The sequence below is a fragment of the Anas acuta genome, chromosome 16 (genome assembly GCF_963932015.1).
Source record: "Anas acuta chromosome 16, bAnaAcu1.1, whole genome shotgun sequence".
Classification (NCBI taxonomy): Eukaryota; Metazoa; Chordata; class Aves; order Anseriformes; family Anatidae; genus Anas; species Anas acuta.
In genome coordinates this window covers 14,539,027-14,563,810 of record NC_088994.1, presented here as the reverse complement: position 1 = coordinate 14,563,810, position 24,784 = coordinate 14,539,027, and the positions used below count along the sequence as shown (strand labels likewise).

General features: G+C 39.6%; 1 protein-coding gene across 4 annotated transcripts; it reads right to left on the bottom strand.

The window, feature by feature from the left end:
• Positions 1-781: 781 nt before the first annotated feature.
• ARFGAP1 (ARF GTPase activating protein 1) lies at positions 782-23,518 on the bottom strand. 4 transcript variants are annotated; one of them, XM_068700815.1, is made up of 15 exons: positions 23,337-23,518; positions 22,932-23,113; positions 19,988-20,051; positions 19,004-19,113; positions 17,523-17,694; positions 16,783-16,883; positions 15,872-15,958; positions 15,077-15,173; positions 12,602-12,658; positions 12,234-12,266; positions 10,881-10,910; positions 8,986-9,042; positions 6,941-7,000; positions 5,705-5,781; positions 782-5,259 (listed from the first exon to the last, which is right to left on the bottom strand). In XM_068700815.1, the coding sequence occupies exons 3-15, from the start codon at positions 20,045-20,047 to the stop codon at positions 4,905-4,907; spliced, it is 1,296 nt and encodes a 431-aa protein (XP_068556916.1). In that variant the 5' UTR covers positions 20,048-20,051; positions 22,932-23,113; positions 23,337-23,518; the 3' UTR covers positions 782-4,904. The 4 variants fall into 4 exon arrangements, with proteins under 4 accessions (XP_068556916.1, XP_068556912.1, XP_068556914.1 ...); XM_068700811.1 differs by lacking the exon at positions 10,881-10,910 and having other exon boundaries at positions 15,872-15,961; positions 23,337-23,493; XM_068700813.1 differs by lacking the exon at positions 10,881-10,910 and having other exon boundaries at positions 23,337-23,493.
• Between the last annotated feature and the right edge of the window lie 1,266 nt (positions 23,519-24,784).

The following is a 24,784-nucleotide window of genomic DNA, read 5'->3' as shown; positions in this document are numbered from 1 at the left end:
GCCACATCCCTGCTGCTGGCTCTTGGACACCTCAGAGGGCAAAATGTTTGATTCCCTAAAATCAGTGAGGTATGGACCCAAGGAAACCCAGGCAGCCGCTTTCTGAGCCTGCATCTGCTGTGGAGGCGTACAGAAACAGCCACATCACAGTAAAACAGCTTGAAGCTGAATTTGCTCCTTGCTGGGATCACAGCACAGCTGGGAAAGGATGCAGAGAAGTTTATCCAGTGGAAATAAGCTGGATGTTGTAACGGCAGGAGGGGTCTGTTTTCCCTCTGGTCGATGACCACGGTATTTTGTGGTCTACAGATGCCACTTTTCCATCAGCTTTTACTGGCAGTGCTTAGAATAGACATCATTTTTCATGGTTTTGTCCATTTCTACGTAATTGGCCTCCATACGCTTGCAGAACAGAGGGCCAAGCAGCCCCCCCTCCAGAACCAGCACTCCCTGTTGTTGGATTTAATCCCAGCTGGACGCTTTGCATGCAGCACTGAGAGCAGCCCCTACGCAGGATGGTAGGGCAGGAACGGACACAGCGTGCCAGCAGAATGGCAGCAGTGATTCTCTCCAACACAATTCCACGCTGATATTGGCACAATCCTTTGCTGATGTCTTAGTGATGAAGCACCCTGTTTTGAAATGACTTTGTGATGCTCACTATATTGAGAAGTGCTTCATCCAAAAGGCCACATGAGCTACATTAATGCAAATTGGTAAGTTTTCTGAGGTTTTAAAAAGTACTCGAAGTCTCCTGAAAAAGGGCTAAACACCACTCTGCTCCATGTCTTTTTGCTTTATTGTAATGCTCTTGAAAAGATGACACTGCAGTACAAGCCTGGTACCACTCTACAGAACAATGACTAGTGTTCACTGAAATCGCTGTTCCTGTGAACTTCACATAAAACACATCAGGAGAATTAAAGATACAGCACTCCATACTGACCAGGTCTCTGCTGGCATGAAAATGAAAAAGGGCTCGACGACTAGAGATCACTGTGAACCATGACAATCAAACTCTGGTAGCGGGCATCATCATGTTTCTTGATTTCTCTTTAAATCACTGATGGCTCAAGCCTTCCTTGACAGCATTAGCGGAATTTAAAATCGCCACAACAAGGCGAGAACTGAAATACCTTGGTTGACTCAATTTTCAAAGAGGACCACTGTATCTTTAAGCGTATCCTGGATTGAACAACAAATGTTATACCTACATTTGTTATGTTATTGCACAGATCATTACACTCATAAATGTATTATGAACCCATGGAATGTTACACAGTCTGGGAAAATAAAAGCAGCAGCATTACCCTTGAGGTCTAAACCACCAGGAAGAGTTGGCCAAGCACTTCTTGAAAACATAGTGATTCTGAAGAGGCACCAAGACACCAGTGAAACATTTTAAAATAATCTCTAACCCCCAGGATTAGCCCTAGTTCCTGGTTGGGAACACTCACAAAGTCTTTCACTCCTTTGCAAGCAGCATGTAGTGTGAATGTCTTGCTGTTTCCCTGATTTCAGTCTACCTGCAGGAATCCAGCTGCTCTGTATTTTCCAAAGGTGAACCCATACAAAGGAATAAAACAATTTGAAACATTAGGAAATTTAAGTCCAACCTTGCAATGTCCAATTGTACCAGTATCGATTTCACCTACTGTACTCTCTCCATGGCAGTTTGCTCGTACGATTTACAATTGTTACTCAATGGTGTGGCATTGAAAGGAAAGCAAGGCTGCTCACCCACCAAAAAGGCAAAGTGCACACAGCCACACCAAAGCTTTGCCAATCCACGTACACACTTGGATTCTACAGCTACATCTTCAGATAGACAGGCAGCATCAGCAAGCTGTAACCACTGCCTGTTTACAATGCTCACAATCGGGAGAAAAGAACAAAAGCAATTGGGGAGAGGAGAAGGGATTAAAAAGTCCTATTAAAAACGCTCCCTCCATACACAAATTCAAATTGCAGAAGCTTCTAAACCATGTACTCAGAAACAATAAAAAAAAAAAAGAAGAAAAAAGTCCAGTAAAACAGGGGCTCTAACAGAAAATGCCTTCATTCATCCTCTTCTTTGGAAGACATCATAAAACATTCAGATTCAGACAAGTCATAAAAAAAATACCGACTTGCCCATCAAACTGAAACCACTTGGTCCATAAGTTTTGTGGCTGCAGTTACACTTTCTGCCATTCTATTGGGTTTTAGTCTCTTCCACTACCACCTTTCTGGGAGCTGTACCGTATTGTTGTGTCTCTTACTGGACTGCAAAGAACAGGCAACTGGTCGGCCACTGCCTCCTGAACTGGAAGAAAAATCACTGCCCAAAGCAATACCCTAGTAGGGCTCTCGCTATTTACTTTGACATAGAAGATAAAGTCTCGAAACTACAGAAATAAATTCAGAAGAACAAAGCAAAGGCTCACACCAATCATAGCTACAAGTGATGTATAAATAAACCACTTTTCTCCTAGGCAAACCACACAGCTGTGACATACGCAAACACGTCACACCACTGCCGACTGAAATAAACACCGCTGGGCTGCAATAAAGCCTGCCCTGCCATGAGCTATTTCAGGAGCTTTATGAAAGAGAAACTGCACTGAATTTATACGCAGGAAGCTGAATCAGCTTCGCATCACTCCAGACAGCAGCAGGCAGACAACGCAACCCATCAGATGCATTTTGCTGTCATTTCACAGAATCGGACTGTTAGCCAGGACCTGCAGCACTGCCTCGCAGACGTGAATTACAGATCCGTGCTGTGCAGGAGAAAAATAGGCAACAGAGGTATATGAATAAAAATACTGAGTTAGGTTTGACATGCAATTCAGTCATAACAAAGGTATAACGGGAGAAAAAGCTGAACAAAATCCTTGTGTTATAGTCAATGCTGTAAACTTCTGCAATGGCACCACAAGCAGCGTTGTGAACTGAGATCTCTCATGCCTCTTCTGCTCCCAAAGGGTCAGCATGTCAGCAAGGATGCCTCAGGAAACTCGCATGGCTCAGCCTAAACTAGTGCCTGGGTCACGAGCAGCACCACGTCCTGCTGTATGAGCTTCAGAGACCACTGCATCAATAGAAGCAAGAGGGGAAAGCAAAATAATCCTAACAGGACAGGGCTAGAGAAGACCAGAAAAATATTTTGTTAACTGTCTGAGGGATCATACTAAAATAATACAGAATCAGGCTACAGACACTTAGACTGCAAGCCTTTAATAGCTGCTGCTTTTGGGGGTGATTCATGATTCTCCTCTTTCCTCTTTTTGTTTGTTGTTTCTCTGCTGAATATCATTACTTTTTGGCATCTGGTATTACCATATGATTGAAAACCTCTGTAACAAGGAAAAAAATGGAACATCATTTGAGGTAATTTCAACAACTTGGGTCAATCAACTGCTTGAGCAATAAACTAATTTAAAAAATGAAAGGCTTTTTGGAGAAGTACAAAGATTTACAAGGTCCACAGTAAAGAACTCCATGCTGCTACCAATACAGACTATGTAATGATATGATTTAAAGTTTAAGTGAGTTGATTATTTTCAGGCAGTGCACATTTACAATCCACCCCCAAAAAATAAAAGGGAATACACAGGACACCATTATTGTTAAAAGGAGTCACAGATCTTCCGTAAATGTTATGATTTGTATCATGCAAAGCAGTTTGCTGGGTCAAAATTGAGACACAACTGAATCTTCTATTCCATCCCTTAATGCTGACAAGGAGTTTCTGAAGTTTCCAAAATAGTATTTCTTTAACAAGGTCCAGGAAGAAAACGTGGAGAAGTACATGACACAGTCTGACATATTAAAGATTAATTTGGAAAACATCTGCTTAAATTAAGCTTTACTATTAAATCCAGACATCTACTCATCTTGAAGGGGGCTTGCTGCCAGCCTCTCTCCTCAATGGTCTCATATTTTCCATGCATTTTTTCCTTACTAGATTTTTTTTTAAATAAAGTTATTTCACTGCCAAGTTGCCAAACAGATGTCTAAAAGGCTATGAGCAGCAGAAAGATTTCATTTTTATCACAATAGATAAAATAGATGGGTAGAAGGAAGAAAGAGAAAAGACAGACCCTACAAAATACTCAAACTGTGGGACGGGTGTAGGCAAGGAAGGAGCACACACACCGTTGCATTTTCTCTGTGTAGGAGAGCTGCTCTTCTTGCTTAAGGGGTAAGGGTTTACACAGGGCGAGGAGCAGCCATTCTGAATATCCCTTCATAGGCTGTCAGAACGAGTTTACACAAATAATCATCTAGCTCTAGACTCCTTACTAATTCTAAGGGGAGAAAATAACTGGTAAAGTCTAAAAATCTCAAAAAGTTTTAAAAAAAAAGCTCCAATAAAAAGTATCTTCAAGACCGTTTTGAATTGCCAGACCTAACACTGTCACAGCAATCCATAAGGCATTTGAACTAGATCTATTCAACTGCAGTCTGCTTTTTTAAGGGCTATCTTTTCAAGATACAGCCCGTCCTTTATTTGCATTAAACACCTCAGGTCATCTCAAATTATATGAAGACTGGATGGGTACCTGTGAGCTTACACATGCAAGGTTGTGGCATAGAAGTGTGCTTGCACTGATTGATTTTTTTTTTCTTTTGAACGTTGCTGTTAAAGTCAGTGTACCCAGCTTCAATAGTGCAAGGAGAATATATATTTAATCACTACCCTTAAAACTGGAAGAAACATCTTCATGTAATAAAAGATTCAGACACTTTTTTTTTTTCCCTCTAAACTGGGATAGAAGGAAAGGAGAATGAATAGAAAGCACAAAAAATAACACATCAGTAAGGTCAACCAAGATACTCCAGTTGTGTGTAAAACTTTCTCCCCTCAATCAGACAGCACAGTTTCCCTTTCCTAGCTGTGCAAAACAGGGTTAACAGTTCTACCAGTTCTGGTTATCCCACCCATCATCAGCCGAAGATGCCTTTTTTGTTGCCTTAGGAGGTTTTTTGGTCTTGCTCTCCCCTCCTGTGCTTTCCCAGTTGGTCTCCCAATTTTCCCAACTGTCGCTGTTACTGTTCTTGTTGTTGGAGACTGTTCCTGAGCCCCACACGTCCCAGCTATCGGAGCTCTTCTTCTCTGTGGAATTGTCCACATAGGTCCAGCTCTCAGTGCTCGGAGATTTATGAGCTTTCGGTGGGTCTGAGTTGCCAAAGGTCTCCCAGAAGCTTTGATCTACAGCATTGTTCTGGTAGCCCTCCCCTCCACTGTTCTGGTAGCTGTCTCCCTCAGATGGTCTTTTATTGGCAGGGGCGGAGACAAAAAGGAAGGGAGAAATAAATTAGTTATGACAAACATGACAGGAAACAGAAATGACCACAAGGAAAATGATAATGCTACTGCCCTTTGCTCAAACAAAAACTACAAAGGCAGAACTAGATGTACTGTTCAGAATGGCATAAGCTTATATTCGAGTTCACAGATTTTTTGGTAAAAGCTTACAATACAAAGGCAGTGGTGCACTTGGCATAAGTTTAAAAATCAAAGTGCAGTGCACTATTTTGCTCTCAGACTGAAAAGAGCTTCATGTGCCCCTGAATGACATTATGGAAGGACTACGTACAAAGCTTAACCAAAAGACAGAACAATTTCTTCATATTTAAAAAATACCTAGTGCTGTTATGTCGCAGAGAATATAAAATTACGTGTTTGAAGAGATGCAGAAAATAACAAAGGAAATACCTTTCAGAATGATCATCTGGCTTGCCAGAAAAGAAAGTGGTGACATCTCGCCATCCCTTACTCCCAACTCCCTGAACCTAGAGAGGAAGAACACACTTTTCATCTGGACCAAGCCAACATCCAAGTCCAAGAGCAAAAGCCACAACACATTCTATTACTTGTTGAGATGAAGACAACGTATTTCATGATATATTTCCCTCAACTTCCTAATATTTTTGATGGATAATTACATGGTTGATGTAAAGAGAACACATTTGACAGAACCATGCTGCTGGAAGTTGTGAGAAGTAGCTAAAATTCAGCATTTTCACCCACTTTTCTCAGTAACAGCTTTTCAATTCTCTCCTACAATTTCTTGACAAAAACGCTGAAATTATATGTTACATAAAATTAAATTTAATGACAGTAGTGGTGTTTGGATGTTTCATTTAACTATTGTTTATATTTCTAATGTTTAATAAACTTCCTTCATACATTATTTTAATGCTCATGTGAACAGACCAAAAGCAGAGTTCTAGAATGAATATGACTGCCAGGAGAATCATTTCAGGGTTATTATTTTGGAGTGGCTTTGGATTAGGAACACAAATTCTGAAGTGACATCCATGGCAGTCACTATTCTAAGTCAAAGATATGAAGAAAGAAGCCCAGAATTCAGATTTAAGGTTGCCAGGCTCTAAGCAGCACAGGTACCTTATCTTATTAAAATATTCCCAACATTCAAGACACTGAACTGTTATACGATACAGCTTCTAGTGCTTGAAAGACTAATCTTCTTAAGTAATATTGTACAAATTATCAAAACACGCATTAGATTGTGCAGGACTTCTGTACTAGCAGTTGTACAGAGCACTTACCACATTACCAAGCAATGATTGCAAAAGAAGACAAAGAAAAAAGGTAGAGCATTAGTAAGTTTAACCATACAAATGTAATACAAGCTGTCTCCATATTCTATAGCAGACATTTCTTTGTGTTTAGGATGCTGGTTGTCTTACAGCTCTACATCACATCCTCAGTGAAACCATTACAAGGAGAGGACTGCATCATACCTGTGTAGTACTTGTTAAAATACTGGACTACATGTTGAAAGTTGCATTTTCCAAATTTACCTATATTCAACACAAGTACAGACTGAAGCTGTGTTGTGGTTTTGTTTCACTAAAAACACTTCGTAAGAATATGGAGACTGGCTTGCTGTCTGGCCTCCTTAAAGGGAAGAAGGCCTCTTCATACCTTGCTGGCCAACTGTGACACCCCCACGGAGACCTCCTCAAAAATTTTCCCCTCTTTCACCTACACGAATCAAAGTGTTGGTCATTAGTCATAAAACAAAGTACTGTTGAAGCCTTAAGACAAATTTACTCGTGGTAACAGCTAAAACAGAGTTTAAAAAAAAAAAACAAAACTGAAGTGAATCAAAATATACCTAAGTCAAAGCTATCAAGGTTAAGAAAGTGACATAAATCCACTGATCTCCAATGGAGAAAAGCTCAGTCCTTTGAAGTTTGGGGGAATATATTACTGACATACATTGAACCTGAGGAAGGTACCATTACACTAACGCTGAGCATAAAAAAGACACCAAAAAGCCTGCCAACTTGACATTTTATAAGTATGTTTTACTACACAAAAGGACACAATTTGTAGAGATTAAAAACCTATTAGATTCATTTTATTCAAAATCTTTTATACGTGCTTGTGTAAATACTAAAAGGGCTTTGAATTTTGGTTAACTAGAATATAACTGGTGTCTGTCATCAGGTAATAAATGGCAGCTGCTCCAAAGCAGGTGACTTTGTGCAATCCTTTGTGTGTCAGGCAGAAACTACTGTATACATACTTCAGACAGTGACAGTAACACTGCGAACTAGCAGCACAACCTCCTAAGGGAAATAACTCCTTTCTTTTTTATTTTTTTTTTAATGTAGAGTCCAATGTTCCTCATGAAATTGTCCTACAAAAAAAGTCAGCTCAAGAAAACACACCCTAAAATTATCATTTCTAAGCATCCTGCAATAAATTGTGGAAAATTCTAGGGAATACAAAACCAATTAGAGTGTTCTCCTGTGATTTGAAATGCTACGTAAAGAATATTAAATTAATAAAGGTAATGCAATAGAATTTATTTTGTTAGATGATTAAACCATACTTTTCAAATTCAAAATTGATCCACATCTTAAAGTGGTGGCATCACTTCTCTTATGAATGCAACATGAATCTGTTTTTCTTTTTTTATCAAGCGACACGTTTTGGGAAAAGGTACATAGGTAAGTAGATCACAACATTCTCAGGAACGACTTCATCAAAATTTTGGAGCTGATCCAAAATTCTAGAAGCACAGAACAAATGCACGACAAATGGGAAAGATGTACTTTTTTTTTCTTTTCTTTGAACATATGAAACAGGAAGGCAACATTTGACACCAGGGTGAATCTTTGATTAAAAATGGCAGTATCAGCTATCACTAATCACTTATGAGGACTGACCTTCCTGTTCGTTTTTTTTATATGCCCACTACTGACCGTCTTTATTTCCCCAGGTGTGTGTGCTTTCCACATAACTGCTGTTGAAAGTGCTATTAGCTACATGTTCATGGTCACTAACAACTGTAAGAGGAAAATGAAAAAAAAAACAACAACTTCTTCCGACTATCTCAGTTTCCTAGAAACAGCACAACTAGAACTAAAGAGGGTTTTATTTCAGACCATGCTTTCCTTATGAACACAAGCAAAACTTGGTATTAGCTACCTTAAGATTCTGAATGAATGCTAAAGGTTGCAAAAAACATCTTTAATTTCTATTGATAAACTGTCCCAATTCACCTTAAACACATGAGGCACCAGATGAACTATAGATGTTCAAAGATGCTTTGCTGAATGTGAAGAAATGCTGATAGGAAGATGGGGAAAATACTAAGAACTTAACACTCAAAGATATTAATAATAAAAAAACTGATTTCTCTCCCCATTTGGGGTGTGTTTTCATCTTAGTCCATCTTTCATTTTGAAATCATTAAATCTAAAAAAGAACATCTAATAATAAAAGATTTAACAATCTTGTGGACATGGAAAATATTGGCAAGGGAAAATACATCCATTAACTTTTCTTTGCTGACATACTAGCTTCGAGTTATTTGATGCTTCCCCTTCTCTGCTGTGCTAGTATATGGAGAAAAAAAAAGACACTTCACAGCTTGGGCAGTTGTGGCAGTAGGAAACAATCCCTGCCTAAGTCATTGTAAGCATGTTCTGTAAGTAATTTACTAGATCCAAAATTACCTTTTCCTGTGCAGGTTTGAGAACATTTTCATTTAATGTCTGACCTAACTCTGATGCCTATTTAAAAGCAAAAACAAAAAGTCAGTCAGTTATATTTTCCTTAAAACAAAAACAAAAACCACAGCCAACGTTTTCTGCAGGGTATTTTCTCAGCAGTGTCTCCAAAAAGAACACGAAGCCTTGAGCTTTGATTTGTACAAGCAGAATGAGCTGAAAGCACACACAGCACGGTGCTGCAGAGAACAGACACAGATGCACACGGCAGTAGGTTGCTGGAGATGCCCAGAGCCCAAGCAAAATCTGACCTTGCACTGGAAGCAGAAGCAATGGTTCGACCAGCAACAGCCTGGAAGAGGGGCCCCTTCTCTGCCTGCTGCTGAGAATTGAGAAGCACTGACCTCAGCTGCCTTTTTCCCCACTCCCCTCCATGACATTACTTGTAGAATTAGGTCTTTTCAGACCATTTTTCACCAATTCTTCTGTCTCACAGTGCTGCTGTTGTCATCTATTAGTAACAACCCAATTGTTTCTAAGCAATACACAAGAGGCAAGGTTGTGACAAAGACTTAAAATCTCTTTTAAGGCTCCAGGTAAGCAGAGAGAGAAAACCGTGAACTTCAGAAATCTATTCCAATCCAGAAGATGATGCACAAGCATGTTGCACTTTTAGAGGCATGTTATAAAATGTGAGCCCACAGAGCAAGTCACAAAATGATGATACTGACAAAGACAGCAAGGCTTGCAAACGTTTCATTTGAAACCACTCCTTTCCCTACCACCATAATAAGCCTTTGATTGATTTACAGTTTTCTTCAGAATTGTCACATTATACTGATTAATGTCTCAATTAAAGTAATTAGTCCAAGAAAGCCAACTTGCTTGCCAGACAAACATCATTCCCAACCATTAGCAAAGACTAATAATGTTTAATTTCTTATGGGTTTACATCCTATACCTGAAAAACATTGATTAGGGTGTGAGTATTCATCTATCCAGGATGGAACAGCAACGAACTTCCTTTCTCCACCGATTCCCAGGTGTCTATAAAGCCCTTTCCTTAGCCCCATCACTGCTAGGATCTCCCTTCTACCCAACCACCATTATCTCCAATACTTCTGGTCCTTACCAGCTCAAAAATTATTTGAGAAGACAAAGGAAAAAGGTAATCCCATTTCTATCTAATAAGAAATGGGAATGTAAATCATATAAGGCTCATCTACGTTGCAAGTGAGGCTGAGAAAGTGTTCAAGACAAACAAAGGGGACTGAATCGGATTTCTCAAAAATCCCTCGGAGTCTATGGAACCCGCCAAACTGACTGTTTATGCTACAGAATAAAGAGTATAACATACCAACAGTTGAGCTGTGCTAAGTAAAATTATTGCTAGTATCAAGAAGAATTCTCATATAAACCCATTTACTCAACCACTTAATTTCATAAATACACCAAAGGGAGGTTTGGGTAGTTGTTTCCTTCCGAATCATTTATCTTTACTATTTTTGAATTTAGGATAGCACCTTACAAACCATTACAAACACTACGTAATGGTGCATTTATTAAAGAGTTTGCCTTCAAGCAACACCCCAGAGTAGTTCTGTGTATACTGCATTCCTGGATCAGACATGCAAAAGGAAATCCTGAAATCGCTGTTTATGAGGAGCATGGAAAGAAGTACAGAATGCTTTCTGAGAGTGCAGAGCCTGGACATCTCTATCCATTTTAACCTATTTTAAGTAGGTTTGAAGAAACATTACCAGATGAAACACACAAAATTGTTCTAAACAGACTTAACTCAAGGCAAAAAAAAAAAAAAAGACAGCTCAAGAGCAAATGAGCATATTCAGCACGAACAGTGACAAGGAGTTCATGCACAAGAACATATGTGAGGGCGTTACCGGCTCTGGCTGCTGCTTGTAGCCCCAAAACTTTACCCAGACAGCGAAAGAGAAAGAGCAAGGAAGGTAGAAGAAGCAGCTTTTAGCAAAAAATTGGAAGCACTTTTTTAGGCAAGTTAAGTAGCATGAATCTTCTTCAACTTAACATCTACTGACAATACAAACAGTGTGTGTGTTTGGTCACTGCACACTAAATACACTTCTAGTCAATGCATTATATCAAAAAGATGTTAAATCTGTTTACAGAGCAATAGAACAGATGTTTCAGGAACAAAATTTAAGCTTCAATAACACAGCTTAGGCTTCAGGGCACCATATTGCTGTGGTTCTTGTCAGTAGATGTGATGAGCTTTTACACTTAACATTTTATTTACATGTTAATAAAACTAAAGGAAGAACAGTGTTCTAAAAGGGAAACTGTTGCATGGAGTGAAAAAGGCAGACTTGTATAACACAGTTTTTCTTAGGTAAGCCAAGCAGCAAATATTTTAGAAGCTTCTAAGTATCGAGTTTGGGTGCATTCACGAGACATTTCTGTTAATCTTGAAAAACATGCATGTGTTTGGCAGAGAACTGGTATCCTACTGCATACATCTCCTGTATGAACACCAACAGCTGCAGGTTCACATTCGTGTTGCACAATAGCATCCTAGCCAGATCAGAAAGCACACCAGGCTAGGGCTATGCATGTAATGGGAGTCACAGTTCAAAGTACTACCCTATAAAATATATTCGTACATATGAGCCCTCTCTCTCAGAACATTGGAATTTTAAGAATCCTATTATTTTCCAGATTTTCACATTAGAATTTAAATCTTTTCTGTGCAAACAGATCTTGCTTATATCGCAGCTCTGCATAATTCAAGTCTAGCTGCTTCTGCTTTAACTTCAGCTTGAACGTGGAAATGGTTTTAGAAATTCTTTTTTAAATGCACCCAAGCAAGTTACTTTAACAATATCAAGCAGTTCACATTTGTAGTATCTTATTAGGATTTAGGAATGGCTTGCTTTTGATTAGTTCACCTAGAGAAGAAAACTACTTTAAGACAGACAGCATTTAAGCTTCACAAAAATAGGGGTATTTCATATCCGCAAACATGAACTGAAGCACTTCATTCTACTGCCTACTGAATACACCTGACAGCTACTAATACAGCAGACTATCAGCATTTGTTGCCTGCTTAATTTGATCACAGTAGTTGATTACAATTCCCATGGAAATAAAAGCAGGAACCTAAAAATTGCTGTGCACCATGAAGGCTATACACAAAAATCTGAATAAATCGGTACAGGCAAATGCGTGACATTTAAAGCCAATTATTGTCAGTAAAACCAAGTTAAATTTATAATCACCTTTTGACTTGCTTGAGATCCAAATCTGGTAGCCTGTGAAAAGAAATAAATACATTCAAATTTTAAAATGAAAGGTTTTATTCCTAGTAAACACACACATTTGAAATGTTCTGTGATCCTTCCCAAGATGAATGGAAAGTTTACAATTTAGAAAAATGATTATACAGAAACATGGGAAATGAACTTTAGGCAGAGATGAACATTCACTGTGCATCTATTTCATATGGCACAGGCAAAGATAAATAGAGGTGAATTTAATACATCTTGGTAATACTTTTAAAGATACATCCCTAATAGAAGTCAGATCACAATAATGGAACCTCTTTTAGCTTACAAGAATGACACTGAAATGTTTTGTATTTACTTACACCCTCTTTAGCAGCTGAGGCAATCTTGCTTGCTCCAGTTGTAAAACTGCTCCATCCCTTTAAAAGAAAGAAAGTTGTATGTGAATACTAATAATAGCGAACACTAAGTTATTGCCTATTTCACGCTAAATTAAGCCAAAATATTTTCCAATACAGCCTGCCCTGTGGTCGTAAGAATTGCTAGTGAGAACAAGAACTGCGGTCTCACGCTGGTCTGTAACAGACCAACAAGCTTCCATTACTCGTGCCAAAACACTGATGGCTGCAATTTGAAGCAACCTGAGTTTCCAATGTTATTCTGCTACAAATGACTACATGAAAAAAATTCTTCCGTCCTCAAGAAAAGTATGAGAATGTAAAAACATATTAAAACCTTACTATACAGAGATTAGCACTTCAATAATAAGCACTGAATGAAAAAAAAAGGCATTAAAATCAATGAAAATACGAAGCAGCAAATAAAGCTTCAAACTGCTCATTCCTTGCAAACTTCAGCTTTAAAAATAAGCAAAACTTCATTATGCCTTTTTGGTTCTTAGAAGATCTGAAAACTACAACCACAGTCAAGGTTTGGCCTTTCTTAGCAGACTTCTCATATAATGAACAAGAAAAGTTTTCTTCTAACTATCAATTGTCAGATGCTAAGAAGCCAGCTAAAAGAAAATGAAGCAGGAAAACAATTCTATTTTTTTTTAACATCATTAAAAATAATTTCTCAACTGTTTAGATTTCATGTTTTGTTAGCAACACATCCATCCAGAAACCATCCAGCAAAGCATGTGAAAATAAATCACGTTTATTTCTGGGTTTTGCCCATCAAATATTTAATATGTTTGTGGTTCTCTTTGTTTATAATAATGCAGGAACAGCAGGATTTTTTCTTTGCAGACAAGGCAATGTCTTGTAGTTTTTACGCTAAGCGCAATCACATGGGCCTCAAACAAAATCTAAATTGCAATTATGCCTGTTAGTTACAGAATGAGTTGAAGAGCATAGTAAGTGTGAATTAGGGACACAGAAAACAGAAATGCTCCAATACAATAGCAGTAGAAAACAAATGTATATATGTAAATGTAGCATGCATGGGGAAAAATAATTATACACATCAGAAGGATGTGTATAATTATACACATCACTAGGATGTACAGTATGTCTTAAAATTACACTGTAGTATGCATCTGTGGTCACAAGAGGGCATTTTAATCGTAAGTTTCAATCAGATCATGTATTCAAGTAATAGTTGACAGTAACTCAGACAACACAGTACCAACTCTTGCTGTCTTAGCACATCTGCAATCCATTATAGATGTGGTTTCCAATTTTAACTCTCTGGCCTCCAGTTTATGACATAAGTAGAAAATACTCATCAGACATAAGTATCCTATAGGATGACCTGGAATACCGTTCAAAGGCTCAGGCATTACCTTTTTCTGTTATTCTCTAGTAGAGCCTGGTCTGGATATTCAGACTGTACTCCACTACACTAGTCAAGACTTCTGAGGGAATTACTTAAAAGTGTTGTGTCAATTACAAGAATTTAGTAATTTTTCTCACGTGCCTCCCAGCTGTAGAGGAAGACAGAACTGTAGTGTGCCCAATGGGTAGTTCAGTCCCCTATCACAAGCATCTAAACCCTTACGTTTTACCAGATACATCTTTAAAAATCTTGTTTTTTTTCTCACTGTTAACTACTACCAGAAATCTGTTCCAAAGCCTAATTACTCAAAAATAAAGATTAGTAACAACCCATAACAACTTCCAAGCACATTAACACAAGACTTTCTATACCCAAATCATATGACGATGCTCTACAGAAGACCAGCACCGACCACTAACCCTGATAGAAAACCTTCCCACATTTCAGAGATTGCAAATGCCAAATTTTGTCCTGCGCTATTACCTTCCAGCACATCAAAGCACCTGACTTTATTCCCCATGTTCTTTCAACAATACATCTCTCATCATCTCTACTTTAATCATGACAATTGCTCAGCCATATGCTGTTAGGTCTTCATGCCCTGCCAAAAGTATTTCAAACGTTTTTATCACTGTTCGGGGCTTCTAGCACCATATACAAGAATGTTTCAATTGTTTTCCACTGCACATAATGCAGTTCATCTATTTGGAGCGTTACCACCCCAACTACTATTATCCTGTCAAGTTAATCTTTTATTCATTTGTTTTTCTGTGCTCCAAGGGCAGGGCTGTTGAGTATTAGTTCCTAATTCATTGCTATAACCTCATTTCAAGGAACTGATCTCAGACCTAATGCTTAACTTTTGTCAAAATGTTCCCTTCTTTTCACCTTTTGAAGTCCTCCAGTATTTTCCTCACACTCAGAATAATCCCAGTCCTCTACACCTTCCTCTAACTACTTGCTGTCTTTAGTTTTTCTCCATTGATATTCCAGTAACAGAGGATGAAACAGAATGAAATACTACTTCAGGTCACAGAAATCTTCAAACACTTCCTTACAGAGTACAGCGAAGACATAGCATTATTCAGGAAGTCATCCTCTTTTTTTGGAGGGGTTACCGTGTTTCCAAACCCCACGTAGCGATTCTCTTGGCCACTACAGTAAGAAAATGAATAAATAGGACCCGCATTAGTGGTTTTAATGAATGTATGCTAAACAAAAGTATAAAAGAATAATTGTTTAACAGACTTTAAAATACACTTGAAAGAAAAAGCCTGGTAGCATTTACATTTGCATGAGCACTAAGTCACCTAGCGCCCAAAAACACAAAACCACCCACTTCATAGAGACATAACACCCAAAAAGATCCACTGGTGAACCCTTGCAAATTAAGGTGTCTCCTATGCAAGCTAATGCCTTCTTAATGTTTCTCCAACACATCACTCAGATCAGAAATCTGAGTAAATCTTAATGAAGATATATGAAAATGGGACAAGAGGAGGAAAACAGTGTCAGCTTTATGAACACCCCCATTTTAACCAAAACACTGTAAGATGCCATACAAACTAAGAATGCCCTAGCTTGGAGCCTACCACAGTAATATTTGGATTTACTAGCTCTTTCTTGAATGCTATCCTAACATTTTTGTTACAAAAATACATTAAAAGGCTTCTTCCTTCCTTTTTTCCCCTCATCATAAACTATCAAAATGTTTTTAATCATGAGCAAGATGAAACTGTTAACTAGTATGGCCCAGTGAATCAGAATCATAGTTGCACAGCTGCAGTGTAACATCCCACTCTTTGTAATACTACAGGGCCAGGTACACAAAAAGTTAATAAATATTGCATTACCCTTGATAGGAGTTGACATCATCATTTAACCAGTCTTCAAAAGCCTTGTCAGAAGAGGCAGTTACGTTCTGAGGTTGTCCAGCAGAACTACTGAAATGAAAGATTTAAAAGAATCAAACCATGTAAAGCAAAAACCACTAGCTCAGCACTGCATCTTGTCATAGATCATCATAAAACAGGCGCAAAATTGATTATTTCTTTATCTTTATCTTTATTGACTATTTCTTTAGTCTATCACGTAGGGAACTGTAATGTAACCACTAAAAGCCACTGGAGTATTGAATGAATAAAGCAACACAGGCTACGCTACTCAGACCACTGCTAGCCCACTGAACCTGCTGGATGATGGCCAGGCACAAAGCACTCGTCCATCTGATTTATAATTGCTTTTTCAGTTAACTTGATTCCTTCTGCAAGGAGTAACAAACATGCAGAAGCAGAAAAACAAAACTGCAGTCCAGCTTTGATGCTCTTATTTGTAATTAGCACCTTAAGGAAAAGCCTGTGCTCTTTGTCACCAGCACTCAATCACGAACTGGAGCAGAACTGTAGTTAAGGAAGGGCTGTGACACACTGTGCATGACTGACACAATGATGAATCTCAGGTGCACTACAAGTCAAGGGAAAAACAGCATGTCTTGTCCTCCTCTCTTACTCAATTGTTTCTGCCACATTATCATTATTATTATTTTTTATTTTTTTATTTTTTTATTTTTTTATTTTTTTAAGATTAAGGTGGAGGGAAGGGGAATTACAGATATTAAAGCTCTTGCTGAAGTTTAGGAATATGGGGAAGCAAAGAAATGTTTGTTCAGCCAGCACTTTCCAACAGAATAAAACCAGCAGACATTCAAGCATCAGGTTTTGATCCTGATGTTGCTATGCCAACATTAAATAGCAAGAATACATACCGATGAGTGGAAGAGAGAGACGTTTTAGGCTGAGGTGGCGTCCAGTTCCTGGCAGGAGAAGTTTCAATGGACCACTCCTTGCCTTCAGCTACTGTAGCAACCTAAAAGGGGCAGGAAAACAATCAAAACCCCAGGTACAATATTTTCATGAGATACACACACTGGTCCTATAAGCAAGAATAGGTCAACTCACTGCCAGTTACAGAAATCAATTAATTTATTTTCACAATAAACTTATTTTTTTCTTTTTAATGTTAAATTGAACACTGGTTTTACTTCAGGTGACTTTAAGCACCTTCTTCCAAACTGGCCTGTTTGGTCTGAAAACCAAAGACTAAATTAATTCAAAGACATCAAGCTCTAATCTCCTAATAATGGAGATAAAGGTGGATTTACACTCTTCTATAGGGAAGCTAAAACACATATGCAGAATTTAAATATTCTCTACGCCTACCTTCAAAGAAAAAACTCAAACTTCACTTCTTTTCCCTCAAAGCTGCATGAGTATCCCTGTGAGCACAGAGCGTACCTTCCTACCACCTCAGTGGCAGGATCAGCATAAAAATGCAGTATCCTTCTAAGTCTCTAAGCTCATGAGTTCAACTTGTCTTTTTTGTTTGTGTTTTTTATACACCACACATATAAGACGACTTACCAGCAACCTTTAAAGACTAAGTGCTAACAAAATACTTGGAGATTTTCAGATAACAGGGGATGAGGACACACACCTCTGAACTTACCTGATCTCTAAAAAGAGCTGCAGCTTTGCTGTTGTACTTCTCCTGCATTGTCCAGCAGGGATTATAGTCATCTTGAGACTCCAAGAACTCTCGAAATTTGCTGTTACCTCCAGCCTTCATTTTCTCCAGCTCAATATCTTTCCATTTGTCCATAGTTACAGAGCGTACAAAACTGAAAATCAGTTTAAAAAAAAAATCACAGATTGTTATAATTTCCTGCTACATTGGCTGGGACAAAAAAAAAAAAAAGAAGCTTATTGCAATCTATATCAAAGGTTGGGTGTACAGAAATGTTAAAAAAAAACACTCTCAAAGTAAAGAAAGAAAGCATCTTAAAAAGGTGCTCAAACCCTCACTGAAATAAACAAAAATAAACTTCTGGCACTTAAAGGAGACTGTCAGGAGAAGGCAAGAAACAGAAAAAAACAGCTTTCTCCAACAAGCTTGGAAACCTAGCGCACTACATAAAAGAAAACTTCTCCCAGACTTCTTTACTCTGAAATTTCCTTCTCCTGTCTGTTTTCATGTTTTCACAGTTACACTCAGGTAATCTGCAAGAACACCTCCTGCCCCATTTCATGCTTCTTCTCATAATAACCATCAGGTACTGACAACTCAGCTGTCTCGAACAGCCTACGCTAACATTTACCATGACCTCATCCCAGGCATTTATGACTGCAGTTAACTTCCCAGCTCTGCTTTGGGGCATAAATTTTTGCTACCTACTGCTCATTACACTATATCAAAAAAAAAAAAAAAAGCCCTACTGTTAAATACAAGTCACAGAGAAAAAAAAAAATTGAACCATCCTCCTCAACAAGGCTCTTTAAAACTTGAAAGTTGACCAATTTCTTTCTTTTTGTCCCAAAATAAATACCCTTCATCATATCTTTGTCTCAGTAATTTGCATTTTCTTTCATCTAATGCATGGAATATGTCCCACACTCTCATTTCCTACACTATTTGTACTCACTAATTAGCTTCAGGATCACCTCCCTGAAAAGCAAAATGTGTAATTCTGAATGGCCTCATCTATATTAATAAAAAATATCTCTTGAATGGAATAAAATGATTTTTACACTTGTATACAGTACAGAAGCATTCTGCAACCATGCTGTGACTTTCTTTGCACAATTCTCAAGCTGCTCTAGTACTACTTCAGTTTTAATTGATGAAGATAATACAAAATTAAAAAAAAAAAAGGACTAGTGCAATGTTGTCAAACACACCAGCACAACCACAAGACGTAGCTGGAGATGATACTTTCTAGAACTGGGCACAACACAGCTGCATCAATGCAGGGTGTGCTCCAACTAATTACAGAGAAGGCCCAGACACTAACGCTCACTTTGGAGAGGAGCACAAGGCAAAACTGCCCGTGGAATGCTGAAACTGACACATTTTACACCCCTCCCAAACCACCCGTTCTGTTCACAGCCATAGCACACCCCAAGGTAACCCAACTTAGCCTGACGGCTGACCTGAGGTGAACTCCCAAGCCTCGGTGTTTTCCTGAGCACTCGAGACAGATCCAAATTCCATAGGTCACGCTCACCCACTGGGGGTTAAATGCACCACACTCAAAACAGACCTGTAAGAGGAAATAAAGTCATCTCTAACTTGCAATGCCCACGTGAAGTTTTTAAAGTACAACTCGAAAAGTCAAGTCATGAAAACATCACACGCAGGAAAGAAATTCAGAAGGGAGAGTTCTTCATGTTTGGAAACACCTCTCCTTAGAGTATAAGCTTTCTTTAAAGATTTATTTATGCTGAATGGAAAGAAAAACTCATAACTTAACCCAAACTGGACTGTAAAATTACTCTACCAAGTACCAAACAGCAGTAGGGAAATATAAATAAGTGGGTTGAAATTAATGCACAAAGTCATCTTGATATCATAGTCAGACTGTTTTGAAGGATAAAAAATTAACCAAACTGAGTTCTTGAAATTTACTATGCAAAACACAAACATTTGAAGTTCAAAACATTCATTCAGAGGTACTACAGCATGGCAGTAAATTGCAAGATAATAGCAGATCAGAATGGAGTTTGCTTTTTTGCTCATACACCACAATAACCTCAGTTCTTACAAATGCAATCACCAGTCAAAATTTAATACGTAAACAAAAATGAACCTGTCTGTGGGCAGGGATGATCAAGCCACTCGAAACAGATAGTTTTAATTAAGTTATGCCCAAGACATCACTTGCTCAGAAACTAAGGGTTACAGCATTCCTAGAATCCGAGAGACTTGTGCCAAATGTACAGCCATGCGTTTACAATACATTTATGAATAAAAGTTGCTAGAACTAACAAATATGAGATATTCACATCTCTATATGTTACCGTTAGTTAGACATACAAGTGCTATAAACAGGCTAACCCTTATGGACAGCAACATACACCTGGAGTAGATTTAAAGAAAATTTAATTATAGGAAACTAAAGATCATAATTTTCTCACATTATTCTCATCTTGTGCTCTGACTTCCTTAAGAACTTTCCTTGTTCTTGGACTTGCCATGATTCTACAAGTGAAAAAACAAGATATGAGTCATGTTAAAGGGTATGATACTGGTAAGACGTTCAGCACCACACAGGCATGATCTCTACGAAAAAGAGCTTACAAACAAAACCACTGAATCATAATCAATTGCAGGAAAAATAGGAAAAAAAAAAAAAAAAAAGAAAGAACCCACAATCTTACTTCTCCATTTACTTCATACAGTTTGGGGAATTTTAGTCATCCTATCTCGCTGGAAAGCTATAATTCAGCCACAGCTCAGAGGGCAGGGAGAGGATAAATATGGAAACTCTTCCTTCTATGGCATATGTCCCACCAAAACAGACACTGATGCTGCTTCCAGAGCCATCCATCACCCTTTCTGAATGTGCTTTTTTATCATTCATGATTACATGGGCTCATATGCATACAAATAAACTAACCTAAGCAAAGAATAACAGAGACTCTTGCACTTAATAGTGCTGAATATACTGCTAAAAGAACACTCTATTAGAAGACACACACACACAAAAAAAAAAAAAACCACCCTTGATTTACCATAAGTATTGAGTTTCCTTATCAAGGAAATTCTGACAAAATAAGGCAATTACTGGGGTGTCTTACACAAAACAGAATTTTAATTCCAGCAAAGTCATCTCTGGCTGGCAGACCACATCATCTTACTCTATTTGTTACAAAGCGTGAAATGCAACAGCCTGGAGCAATGGCAAGCTACAGATAAAATTCACATTAAGAAAGAGATGCAACTCACAGCATATAGCCTGGAAAAAACAAAGGACACAAAACAACCCTGATTGGAAGAAATGCAGTGTAGGATGCAGCACAAGACTGCAAGTTAAGATAAAAAAATGAAATCATATTTCCAGCTATTCAGTAGTACAACATTTAAATTAATTTTAAATCTCTCTTCTTCCTTTTCACTTCCAGTTGATTTTTTTTCATTTCTATTCCATAAAAGGACCCTCTAGGATGTAATAAAACACACAGAAGTCACCAGGCTAACTAGAAACAGCACCAACTACTGAACGCCAAGCATATTGGTCAGTCAAGACACAATGCAAAAAATAACAGGTCAGCATTTCTATCAAATCCTGGTCTGAGAGGCAGAAGCATCTTCACTTCTAGGCAAGTGTTTGGCATTTGTTCACTATGCTTTTTAACTAAAGTCCTTAGTTCTCAAATTATAAAAAGGATTGGTAACTTTGAAGTCATTTTAAAAGGTAAATGATGAAGTGTTGCAAACAATTACTGCAACCCAGCAGAGGAGGGAGAATATCTTCACTTAGAAAAGGAAGACTTTAAAAAAAGAGTAAAACCCTACAAGTACAAAAACTACCATTAAATTTCTGGAATGTGACAGTGGCAATTTATTAGACATCTCTAAAGCAAAACAGATTTCCTGTGAATCCCAGCCACTGCAGTGCAACAGAACAGTGCAAATACAATTATACGCATCACCAGCTAAGACAACACGGTTTGGAAAGAAACATCCTCAAAATTTTATCTACGCATTGATACAATTAGAAGCGGAAGTTATCTGCGGCAGAACTCGCTGCCTTTATCTAAAGCACTAATTCCTTTGTAAACGTTTTGTTGACAAGCACTTAATTCTGTATAACTTAAGGGACAGTGTTTTCACTGAAGTTTAGATAATGCTGCCTTTCTATTTCAATTAACTTACGTTAAACAAAACCAGATAAACTGTGAAAGAATCAGTTTAGACGGAAAAGGTTACTGTAATTAATGGTTAATGAGTAAAATTACCCTCCAAGCTGACATAGGAAATAACTGCCCTTGGGTTGCCATACCTGCTTTTTTGAATGAAATCCTTTTATCTAACTTCAGATTGAACGCATACCCACCCCAGAAACACCAGCTTCCCATATCAAGCCCCCAGGAGCTTCACCCAGACCGCTTCATCCATGAAAAGGAGGGGATAACTACGGCCACCAGCTTCTTGCCTTTCTCTCTTCCTCTGAGTCATTCGGAATTGAAAGATGAGGATGTGGGGTGAAAAAAAAGTCAAGCTCTAAGCTTTGTAAGAACATGTAACTGGGTTAGAGCCTAGTCTACTTTCAGTTTTATTTCACGATCAGATTGAAAGCAATTAAATTACCACAGCTGACCTGAGCCGTGGTAGCCTACTGGGCCCATCATCCCTCAACAGCAGCTTAACTTTCAGGCAGTAAACGTCCAAGTAACAACTGGATGGGCAGCCTAAATAAGCACTGAGCATTTTCATCTCATGAGCAGTAAACAAAATGTTTAATTTAGGAATAAGTTTTCACTGAAAATGTCAGTATCTTGGACTAAGCGCTGCAAGGTGGAAACATCCAGCTTCAGACAGATCGGTCTCATGCTGTTACTTCTCTGTCAAACAACCTGTTTATGGTTGGACCTGATGATCTTGGAGGTCTTTTCCAACCTGAATGCCTCTACGATTCCAGAGCAAAACTAGACGTGCACCATAGGAGCTTCGATGTGTCTAGTTCCCTAAAAGCATGCAGCAAGGCAGGAGTGGCACCATACACGTAGGTTGAAATGAGCTGTAAAGGGACTTTGCTCCTCTGATCCAGCAGCAAATTCACACAGCTGGCCTGCAAGGAGCTCCATGACCCACCAAGCAATGCCTGTGGTGACTTCGTGTGCCACAGGGCTCCCGGCGGGTCCCACGGGGGGAAAAGCCCACAGGGGCTTTGCTGCCTGAAGGAAGTTTTTAACCCAATTCCATGAAGCAAGCACAACTCATTCACACATATCTGTCTACATATTAACAGTCCACTTCAATATATATTTTATATTCACATATACAGGCATTGACGTGGCAGTAAATCCGTTACCAGAGGCCTGCAGCCCTGTATTCTCAGACCCACCACCACCTTACCCTAAGCTTCACGGAGGCCGAGGGGCTGGCAATATCTGCTGGATATTTGCAGAATATTTACAGGATATTTGCTGGCTATTTTCAGGCTGACCGTGAACCGAGCTAGCCGGATCCGCGGCGAGTCCCGGAGCGCTGCCTCAGAACATGGCCAGGATCCCCGCCAGCACGGCGGCTTCTCCTTTCTAGAAAAAAAAAATAAAAACAATAATAATAAATAAAAGAGAGAAAAGAGATGAAAACCGGACGCTGCTCGCAGCACCACAACGCCTCCCCCTGCCACGCCAGCGGGCTCCCACCGCCCCCCCCACCCACCCCCGTGCCCGCCGCTCGCTGCCGGGGGAGCGGAGCCCCCGAAGCCGGCCCAAAAGCTGTGGAAAGGGCCCGGGGGAGACCCGGGGAACGCACCGGGAAGCCGGCCCCGGCACCCCCGGTAGCCCCGGTCCCGCCCGGCGCCTCACGGCGCAGCCGCTGCCCTCAGCGAGACCGGCGACGTTGCAGGGCCGCGAGGAATTGTGGGCGCCGGCATTAACCCGCTCCGGGCCGGTACTGGGACCGGCACCGGCACCGGCACCGGGACACAGCCCGGAATGGGGCCGGGGTGGCCGGGGACCGGCTCGGCTGAGGGCCGGGAGCCCCCCGAGGGGCCCCGCTGTGAGGGGGCAGCCGCCGGTCCTGGTGGGCCGGAGTGGGGAGGGCGGGATGGGGTTGAGCTTTAGGGTGAGGGGAGAGGCTGCCTGCCCTGTTTTTGGGGTATTCGGGAAAAAAAAGTAACCGGCGATGGGCTTGGGGTGAAAATCGTGACGTGAAAAGTGGATGAAAAAAAAATGGCAAGAAGAAATGTTGGAGGAAATAGTGGGAGATGGTCTTTTTCATACGGCTGGCCTCAGGCCTTCTGTGTTGATGTGAAGGTTTTGTGTGCGTGTTTTCAAATAAAAGCTGCTCATCAGAATTGAACTCCACGACTCTTTATTTCCAAATCCTGCTTTTGGTAAAGGTGATATTTGAAAATGTTACATTATCATTTTATTTTATCCTTTTCCTAAGGGAAGGGAAACAGAATTGTGTCAACCAAACAAAACCAAGCCCAACCTTGTCCATGGCCTTCAGTCTTTTCTGGACATTTACTTCTAAATTGAAAACCTGGGGGCTCAGATCCCAAATGATACCGGGGCTGCAGGTCCGTGGGGTGCCACACGAGTGAATTTTGTCAAGGTTGGGGGTTTTGGGGGCTTGCACACGCGGCTGAGCGCTCCCAGAGGAAGATTTGCTTTTGTTGCCATCCAGCGATGCTCTGAAGGTGATGGGGAATGAGAGGATATGAAAAGGGAACGTGCAAGTGCTTTGTGATGGTTGCAGGCCTGTGCCCAGAGAGCACGTAGATAATAATCACTAATTTCATTTTAATCATCAACTGTAGACAGTCCGGAGCAAGGCTTTAACATTTACATATGAATCCCACGGAGACTATATGCTGCTCATTTTCGGTGCAACTCCTATTCTGGCCTTCATACTTAATAAGTAGGCTATTATCTTACTATCAGCGCATGGGAGATTAACAAGAGCCATTTTCATTACCGTTAATGGTAGCTACACACATAACCCCCCTGCATCAACAAGAAGATAATGGGCCCGTAAATGTGTGTGCCTTCGAAGGAGAGAGGGAGGGGTACGAAACATAAAGCAAACTCCGCTGAAATAATTTGCTCTTCCAGTTAAGGACAAAGTGGTCTCTTCTGATAAGCACCATTATTTTCTGGTAAACATGAACTAATGGGCAATGAGGTTCCCATTATGCGCACGCCAAATTATAAGATCTAATGAGAATATTAATCTTCGTTTTTCTGTATAGTTGG

Excerpts from the sequence above, each read along its gene's own strand:
- ARFGAP1 (XM_068700815.1), bottom strand. The coding sequence starts at position 20,047 with ATGGCAAGTCCAAGAACAAGGAAAGTTCTTAAGGAAGTCAGAGCACAA. Across the intron at positions 15,174-15,871 it reads GATGTCAACTCCTATCAAGG|TGGCCAAGAGAATCGCTACG; the intron begins GTAATGCAATAT and ends TTCTTACTGTAG. Across the intron at positions 7,001-8,985 it reads TCAAACCTGCACAGGAAAAG|GTGAAAGAGGGGAAAATTTT; the intron begins GTAATTTTGGAT and ends TGATTCGTGTAG.